Source organism: Amphiprion ocellaris, chromosome 21 (genome assembly GCF_022539595.1).
Source record: "Amphiprion ocellaris isolate individual 3 ecotype Okinawa chromosome 21, ASM2253959v1, whole genome shotgun sequence".
NCBI lineage: Eukaryota > Metazoa > Chordata > Actinopteri > Pomacentridae > Amphiprion > Amphiprion ocellaris.
This window is the reverse complement of record NC_072786.1, coordinates 27,397,544-27,407,569: the sequence shown is the minus strand read 5'-3', so window position 1 is coordinate 27,407,569 and position 10,026 is coordinate 27,397,544. Positions and strand designations below refer to the sequence as shown.

Sequence of the window (10,026 nt, the reverse complement as noted above, 5' to 3'; positions counted from 1 at the left end):
TTAGAGCAAATGCTTTATTTTTTAATTTTAAAATAGGAAAGTGATTTTGATAATATACCACAGTTTTAAGTTTTCTAAAAGAACCACAGGTCACACATGGTAGTTGAAGAGCCGTTGGAGAGGTGAAAATTCAATTATTCTTTCTGTTTCTACAGAGTCTAGTTTTGACAAATGGTGCAAGTTTGGCGGTTCTTTAAAAACATAACATTCATTTCAAACCTACCAGTCAGTAATTGAGGTCCAGAGGGTTAAAGCTGAGTATTCTACTTAAAAATAATACTAAACATCTTGAATCCTGTGGACACATTCAGACATGAAGTGGTCTCAGAAATATCCGAGTGATGATGGCATTGTTTGAAAAGCCATAATATGAGTGTATGAGCATGTGTGCAGCGATACATCCATCACTGAATGTGTTTCATATTATCGCTTAACGCAACTAATTCCCCAACTTGACGTGAAGTGGGCAGCAGATGAAAGGAAATGCCAGAGTCCAGCAGGTTTCCCTCTGTGGCCTTGTGTTGCCAGTCAGATTTTAACACCCTCAGCTTCATGCCAAGAGGAATAAAATACGCCACTAATCCATGATGGAGGGATCTGGGGATTATCACTACACATTCTGAAAGTTGTGTTTTTCAAACTGGACTTTTTACAAGTGGAGTGAGAGCAAAGACTTCTCTTGCAGTGACCATAAATGGAGAAAAAACATTGAAATCCCCTCATGTGGAGCCCCATGGATGACTAATAGAGACTGGAATGCAAAGCCGTGGGTTTAATAAAAGTTGTTACTTTTAATAACAGAAATCTTGATTTTCAGACAAAAGAAGAAAAGTACAGAAATAATATTAATACAAATAAATTACAGAAACACATGAGATGCATCGCACTTCTCACAAATAAGCAGCCAGACACTGAGATCACGTAACGACCAAATTTACACACCTGAGGCACACAAGAGGGGTCGGTTTTCATGCCACATTTACACCAATATACAGAACGTTAATACACTGAAAGTACCAAACAATACCACCCACCATTCAGCAGAGAGGAAGGGACACAGTGGGCTGAAAGATCGGCAAATAAACCCGTGCAATGACATTATTTCTCTCGTGTACATGCGCCACGTTAAAAGTGGACGCCAGTTAGCTTGCAGTATTAGCTGTATTCAATGGCAAGTCTCTGTGGCTGCATATTAATTCAGTGTTAGGCTATTTATCGCTTCAACACACCCAGAGTGGATCCTGACAGCTCTACCATGTCATGATCCAAAACACAAAACTGGAGCAGAGTATTGCCTTTTCTCCAAATGATGTGACATATTCAACTGAAACCATGTGATGGGGATAAAGCCATGCAACTCTGTCTCACAATGTTTAGTGAAATGAGCACAAATTCTAAGAACACTGTGAAAGTTTTTGAGCAGAACTGGTGCTGTGATTGGACGAAATACCAAAAACACACCTCTCTTCAAGCCTTATTATTTTTATTGTGGGAAATGATCTCTGAACTGTTCCTCCAAATCAATAAACAGTAATATGGTATTTCTGAACCCAAAGAAAACAACTGGCATCGATATGGCATGGGGGGGCTGTTTGTTTTCCCTGAAATGATGGTGCTCTAGTGACATCCAGTGTTCCTGAATGTTGCACACAGAACTATGAAACTAAATATATGTCCATTAAGGGGACATTAAGACTTATAGAAGAAGGTGTTTGTAGAGTAGAGTAGTCCTTACATGCAGCACACCTGGACTCTTGGATGTTACATGAAATCCAGATGCTGATCATCCTCGGTTTGACACCTCAGACACTATATTTGTAGTTTTTGGTGAAGGGAACTGTGCTCATTTCACAAAACCTTGTCCAGTACTACCACTCTGTAGTCAGTTTCTGCAGAGCACTGCTGAACTTGAGGTAGTTACTAGTAAACTTTGCACCTCATTTCCAATTGAGTCAAAAACAAATAAATGAATCCGGTGTGTCAAGCTAAAGCAGCCAAGTGAGTTAAACAAGCAAATCTACGCTGACGTCTGGTCATTGATTACAATCTGACTGAACAGATCAGTACACATATGGCATCAGCAAGATCCTAAACTGCATTTTAAACCCAAAGTGCGGTAAAACGGAGAAAAGTGACATCAAGGTTTGTCTTTCATCCTGGCAGAAGGACGAGGAGCGAATAATTAAACTCTGTGGTATCACAATTTTTAACTCAAAATCAAAAACAGTAACTGCTGTTTGTCTCTGCAGGGCAGGACAGGCCATGGACACAGTGATCAATATGTCAGTTTATCAGTGATGTCACAGCCATTATTGCGTGGCACATAAGGGACAGTAAATCCTCATGGTTTGGTTATGGCTTATCGCACTGCAGTATCACACACTACGTGATAATATTCTCTACAATAAAGACACAACGATATGATTTAAACCTTCAAGGGGTCTCACAATGAGATGCTAATTTGGTCCTTCTTGACACAGTGCCAAAGGTTATGAAATGCTTGCAAAAGTGCTCAATGACAAAAGGTTGCATTGACTCAGAGACGAATCTGATTGTAGAACTGAACTTTTACTTTTACAAACAACCCTCAAAGGCAGAATAACTACAATCGATGACTGCAGGAAGCTAAAGAACCACAGCTATTGCTATAAAAGGCTGCTTCAGTTCACCAAGCCGAACAGCAAACTTTGGATTTATGTGCTGAAGATTTCTGTGTTTGACTGTAAAAGCAATAATCCAAATGCAAAGAGGGTGGAGTGATTTTAAATGAGTCTTCAGGATGCAAATTTGAACTATTTTATATGTCAACAATCAATAATCAATTTATTGTTAAAATGAATTACAGTGAACGTTTCTCCATAAAAGCGTATTACCCACTGATACTTCTCATCACAGCAGTTTGATATCAACATAATCCTCGTCGCTGATCTACACGATGGATTGATGCTCAACTTGAACAGATGTGCACAAATACTGCTGTAGAAACTTCATCAGTCCAGGAAATCTGTCAGTACTTACTGCTGCCTCTAAAAGGTATTTATACTCAGAGATATCACTGATATCATCATTAGATCCAAACGTTGGTTGAAGCTGCTGCTCTCTGCTGACAGACACTAAGCTCCCAGCCTGTTAGCATTTCAGTATCTTAGCTTAGCATTAGCATAAGTCTAAACCACAGAGCTACATTTTTATAGCTTTATGCTACACAGTTCATCAACATGACTGCCAGAGTTATCAGTTAGAGAGCAAGAAAGATGTTTGTTTAATGTAAACATTACAGGCAGTCAGCAAACACACCTGTAACTCCATCTCATTAAACAGGAAGAGGCACCACCTGGTGGCACAGCCAGTTACTACAGCCAAACTACAACATTTTCTGACACTTAAACTACACATCTTCTATTTCATCAGTTAAAAGAATTTAAATTGACTAACAGTGACTAACAGCTAATCTTAGCACGAAAAAGGAAACAGCTCACTGCCTACAGTGGAAAACCTGTGATAGCTTCTATTTTCAGGGTTTAACAACATTGCATAACAACAGCTATCTGGTTGACAGTAAACCTACTTTGTCCGACTATTAGATTTTGGGAATTCAAAAGTTAAGAAACCCTGAAAAACATTGCATTTGTTAAAAATATTGCTTTGTTTTCATTTCAAAAGACTAAATTGGAACATAGTCTGAATATACAAACTGTGAAGCATATTTTCTCAAAGTTTGCAAGCTAAGCAGCTAAACAGTGTTTAGTCAAACTAATGTTGACTAAACTAACAGTGTACAGCTAATTTGCAATAAATAGCACTATGACACAGGAACAATCCTGTCTTTATTTGTATTGTGACTTTTTTCTAGCATCTGATGGGGTTTCGCTTCAGTCATTTAGCATAATACCCTGTTTTTAATCGCTATTCTGTACCAACTGAATTGGAAACATGAAGTAAAATCAGGCTGTAGAACTGACGTTAGCGTAATTAGCTATCCAGTTAGCAACCGTTATCATGCTAGCTGATAATCATCAAGCTAGCTAGTCAAGGACCTGCTATTTCACAAAAAATCTATCACCGTTCAGCCTGTAAACTGAATAATTACCTTGTAAGACCAGAAATCATGAGCAGCAGTAATTAAGCTAACACCTGGGATTCTGTAGCCCCGCCCACTGCTGATTTATGCAGCCAATCAGATCGTTTCTGCCTTCAGCGAAGCTGTTCGTAAAAGTAAAACAATTTTTTTTCTTCTTTAAAAAAAAGTTTTCACCAGAGAGACAGGAAGGCAAAGTCCCAAATAAATATTTGGTAAAAAATAAAAGCTTCTCCTAAAGTGTCAAGTTTCATAGTTAAAATGAAAATGGTGTCAAACTTATTATTAATACAGTTATTGCAAAGGAAATTTTTTTGTGGTATTATCATAATCACAGCAACTTTACAACTTTAGACTCACATACACTCTCACACACACCACTACAAAACTTTATACACCTTCATGCATTTGAATAAATTTTACTGTAAAACAGGGGCCATTCTTATTCTTCTTATTAATATTATTATTACTGATCATAACAGGTCCTTTTAAACTCCTGAATACTGCTCACAGACATTCAAAGATCCTATTTCTACGCTCTGTAGTCTAATTACATTTGTTTTTGTACACATCATTGATTAAATAGACAGGGAGGGAAATATAATTATGGAGCTAACTACCAGGCATCTTGATAATTTCCTGCAAAAGGACCAATTTATAGATCATCAGATTGTGATTGTGCTCTGCATTGAAAGCCAAATATGCAGTTTGTCTGCTTCTGTGAGCTGGATGCGACAGCATTTGCACTGAGGGACTATTTTGGAAAAAGAAATGCTTGCTAGCAATTAACGTTAGCATTTAATTAGTATTCTAATTGCTTAAAAATAGACTTATTTTGGTACTAATTATAAGGAAAATTAAGACAGTTGGTAAAAGAAGAAAACAAAGTTGTAGCATATGGCACAGTTTAAATAAAATTCTCAAAACAAAAGGGATATTTGTCTGTTTTTCATCCATTGAATCAGAATTTTTCTTTCAAGGCTCTGTTGTGTTTGAACATTCCATCTTTACATCTGAAAATCCATCTACAACAGGCTCAGAGTACTTTCTCTATAATGTAATTTCACTATAATCTGAACAAAAAAACCAATCATTTTTCTTTCCAGGGAACGTTCTAAGGAGTTGTAAATGAATGAGAGTTCCCGTAGAATAACTAACATAACGGTAACAAATTGAAATCATGAGCTTCTGTTGGTTTTCCATAAAAAGAACAAAAACAGTTCAACTCTACATACAACATTCACTTACATGCAGAAATCTGCTCCCACTGCAGTTACAACATACATGAGTGTATGTTCCAGCTGCTGCAGACCAAAGAACAAACAAACAAACAAAAAAAAAAACAATAAAACGATGAATTATCTACAATCACAGCTGAAACTGCTAGAAGATGTTAAACAAGCAAAACCGTTTTCTGTCTCAGTGGAAAATTTAAGTCTCAAAATATTCCATCCTCACTGTTCGCCTTCAGAGACCCAGCAGTAGAAGTTATGGTACAAACCCCCCCCACCACAAATACTTCATAGTGCTATTCAGCAAGCACAAAACGTTAAGAAAAGCAACGGCTGCAGGAGAAGATCTGAGCTGGGATGGAAGACGACGGTTGTAAACCAGTACAGCGTTTGCACCTCGTAAAAATCACAGAGGTTTAGCTGTTTTCTTGACCCAGTGCAGGAGGTGAAAAGGGATGGGGGTGTTTTTTCTATGTTTTATTAAAAAGCACTTTGGTAAATGTTAGGCCAAGGTAGAGGAGCCAATATGCGCCTACAGCACACCGATGTCTGAGAGATGCGTCTGCTGGCTGAGATGCTTCGAGAAGATCGCTGGTGAACCGTGAGGATTCGTTTTTCTTCATAAGTTAGGCGGATATTGCCGTAGATATCTCTATTTCGGAAGCTGCGTGTCAATTAAAAGAATGACGGTAGATGCAAACAAGTGTAGAAGCGTGAACACAGAAAAAGTTTCACCGGTTGGACGAAGACAATGCAGAATAACGACTAAATATCAAGCAGTACGAGCTAGAATATGAGTATTTACGGACATAATTTACCACTAGAAAGGCCAATCTGAACTTTCAGTTGATGCTTTTCAACTTTAACAGCAACAAAATGTATCAGTTCTCTAACATGCTTCACAAAAACACTAAATATTACGGGTTTAAGGAGGAAAATGTAGATAAAGACTGACAGAATAATGGTGGAAACTGATTTTCATTGGTTTATAAGTGGCATAAATGGCAAAGAAGTAACAGAAAACAGTGAAAGTTGTGGAAAAATGGATGGAGTTTGGTTTATTTCTGCACCTACACTCGATGACATCTCTTCTTATTGGCCTTTCTAGTGTTAAATGCATCGTTGGTCTGAGGACAGCGGGTTGCACCAGGTGTTAAACTTCACAAACATGGAGGAGGACCAAAGGACTTGAGGTTTGGAGAACAGAGGCGACTCTGTAACAGATTAAGTAGTTGGGTTTCTTGTGGGGTTTTTTTTGTTTGTTTTATCTTTTTAAACCTGACGACCGACAGGACGAGGAAGCTTCTAGTCGGAGAAGAGGCTGGCGAAGGACTGTCGGAGGCTGCGGATGGTCTCAGCTTTGGCCTCGTCGTCGGTCAGGCTTCCTCGTAACGTCTCTGTGAAGGTGTTGGTCAGCGACTGGGATTTGCTGTGGAATTCAGAGAACAACAGTTTAGCTACTAAAGCTGAAATGCAAAGAAAATCCCTCATTCTGAGAGTCAGCTTAACTCCGCTGATATCCGCTTAAACCAACGTGGACCCCAAAACCTAAAAGTAGGCTTGAAAAGTTTGTTATTTTGAAAAAAAATCACCAAAATTCCATAATTTACCAGAGCCAGGAATTGCAAAAACTAAAATAATTGATGGATTTTCAACTTTCTGACATTAGATTTCTTTGGGAAAATGAACCAAATCAAAGCTTAAAACCGCAATATTTCATTAAAATCACTTTATTCTACATATCATGTTTAAAAATGTACCAAAAATAAACAATTTGCTTTAACCAGATTCTGTAACAAATAAAACTGCATCGTACCTCTGCACAATTCTAAAACTTTAATTGAATCAAGTGTGACTGAATCTCATATGACAAAAATTGAGTTGAGTTTACAGTGAGGACATAGAAAACAATCATGGAAAGAAAGTAAAAATGAAAGTAGTCAGATATCCATTATATGTAGAGCCAATACTTATTTTTTTCAGTATTGTGAAACAGTGGGAACTTGGAACAATGTTGGACATGTTGATTCCAGTTTTATTTCCATTTTTGTAAAAATAAATAATCAAAGAAATTCAACTTTTTTATGATTTATGGAAATATAATTTTAAAACAATGCATAAAATATTTGTTTAAATATTTTTTACTTCTAGTCATGGTCGTTCTGTTTCCATAGAGGTACAGGATGTTAAAATGTAGTGAAAAATGAGCCCAGAGTGAGTAAAAATGTGACGTGATAGTAATTCCAGTGAGGACTTACTTCAGCTGTGGTGACTGTTTCTGAGCTCCAGGTCCGGAGGAGGCTGGGATGGGACCTGGCTGGAAGGCCTGGCTGGGAGAGGTGGTGGCTGATCGGGCTCTCTGAGGAGAGCCCTGGGCCGACTGGGATGGAGAGGCGGAGGCGGAGGCGGAGGCGGAGCGGTGTCCCCCTGCAGGACGAACACATACACAACATGTATGTTCATCATGCCACCGTTCATTACTGCAGAGGCTCAAACAGCTGGAATAAAGAACAGTTTTCTTACCTCGTCTGGGCTGTGTGGTCTGCATATGGAGGGACACAGACACACAAAAACACATATGACAAATACTGAAAAACAACTTCTTGCATTCTACAACCAAAAGTACAACACATCCTCTACCAACACAAAGTCTCCAAAACAGATCCATTTGATTTATTGTTCAGCTATGTTTTGGATATTTCTCAGTTTTGTTGAATTGCAGGTAATATTTAGTAAAATCAATGTAAACTGCTTTAATTTACTTGTATATAGTTTTTAAAAAAAGAAAAAGAAAAAAGAAATTAATTCTTCAAAAACATCCCCCCAAAAAATCTGTATTTTTTTTTAAAGTATTAATAATTTTTTTTACATTGTGTGAACGAAAAATGACACTATTTCTTACTGCACCGAAGTTAATACAAATTTACATTTTTTTAACATATATTTGCTGTTTATTTGAAAGAAAATGTAGGTATGTTAGGAATTGAAAATGCTATTTAAAAAAAAGTGTCTTTGCAGTTTTTTTCCCTTTTGTGCTTATTTACAGATGATATCAAGTAAAATAAAAGAAAAAAGATAAAAGCATATATTGACTGAAAAATACAGGCCAAAATTGTATATAAACTATAATGTCTGCATCAAAATTTTAAAGAATTTTCGTCTTTTTTTTGTTAAAATATAGATAATACCTAGTAAAATCTATGTGCTGATTGTGACAATAAAGAAGGTCAAAACTAAAACAGTTATGTTCACATTTAAAATGTGTTTTTAGAAACGTGACCATAATATTACATGATTTTTTATATAGATTTAAATCATCAAAAATATTAGAATTTCACAGATTTTCCAATTAGTTACAGATAACATCCAGTAAAATCACAGAAAAAAAATGATATTGATTTATATGTTATCTGTGAAAAAACAAACAAAGAAATAAACAGACCAAAACTGTAAATAATGTCCACCTCTAATCATTTGGTTTTTAGAAATACTTATTTTTTCTTTTACAGTGTGTGACTAAAATTAAATAATTTTTTGCTTATTGTATTTAAATCATTAAAAATATCAGATATCTGCTGTTTACCTGAAACCATATGTATATTAAGGATTGAAAGTGGTAGTTATTTTGCAAATTTTCCTTTTTTTTGTTAAACTACAGAGAGCATCTAATAACAATAAAATAATATATAATAAAGAAATAAATAAAGTCAAAACTGAAATAATTTCCACCTTTAAGTAGAAATGTGTGACATTTATACTATCATTATTAATGTATGACATTATTATTACTGTTATTATGAGAATATTATTATTATTATTATTAGAATATTATACTATAATATGATATTATTATAACAATGATATTTTAACAATAATTATGAATTAATTATAATTATTTTAATTCAACAATATTACATGATTATTATTACAGTATTTTTTATGGATTTTAATCAGTTGAAATATTATTTCACAAGTTTTCTCATTTGCCACTAAGTAACAGATTGCAGGAAAAAAGGTATTGACTCATGTTGACTGTGAAAAAACAAACAAAACTGTAACTAACGGCAACCAAAACCTGTATTTTATTGTAAGTAATTTTACAATGCACAACAATAAAATTGCACAGTTTCACTGCAATCAAATCTGTGAGAAATATAATTATTTTACAGACGTTTGGTGCTAATTTGAGCCTTTTTAAAGTATTTTTCTGGTGATTTCTACTGTCTCTGTGTGTGTGATTCGTCTCACGGTGCTGCACCTTAACAGAGGAAGGCTGAGGCGTGGAAACTCCCAGCAGCACTTGGGCCATCTTGTTGATAACCAGCTCCGTGATCAGCTGTTTGTCCTCCTCCACGTGTTCTCCAATCAGAGGCATGGAGCTGTCCATCACCTGCAGAGACCAGAACATCCAATGAGCCTCCACCAATCAACTGAACCTACATAAATCCAACACTAGATGGCAGCGCTGCCCCTCCTATCGTGTAGACCCGCTGAAGAAGCTGCTGATAATGGACTGGTTGGTGCCACAAATGATGAGTCATTGAGTGCAGATCTGTGGAGGTCAGAGGGTAGAAGCTCTGCAACCCTTAAATCCAGTTAAAGGCCGGATGCACTGAGCATGACACCGACTGTTCTCGTCAGAAAACCCCTCATCCTGCATCCATCCCACCATTTTTCATGATTTGAATCACATGGATTGAAGTAAAAAAAGAGAAA

General features: G+C 36.4%; 1 protein-coding gene across 1 annotated transcript in view; it reads right to left on the bottom strand.

Moving 5' to 3' along the window:
* Nucleotides 1–767: 767 nt before the first annotated feature.
* Nucleotides 768–10,026, bottom strand: part of LOC111587810 (synapsin-3-like) — a 155,175-nt gene continuing 145,916 nt past the window's right edge. Inside the window, exons 11-14 of the mRNA XM_055006377.1 lie at nucleotides 9,569–9,700; nucleotides 7,834–7,852; nucleotides 7,569–7,737; nucleotides 768–6,739 (exon numbers count right to left, since the gene is read on the bottom strand). Of these exons, the coding sequence (XP_054862352.1) occupies nucleotides 6,616–6,739; nucleotides 7,569–7,737; nucleotides 7,834–7,852; nucleotides 9,569–9,700 (444 nt within the window). The 3' untranslated portion in view covers nucleotides 768–6,615. The remainder of the gene's footprint in view (nucleotides 6,740–7,568; nucleotides 7,738–7,833; nucleotides 7,853–9,568; nucleotides 9,701–10,026) is intronic.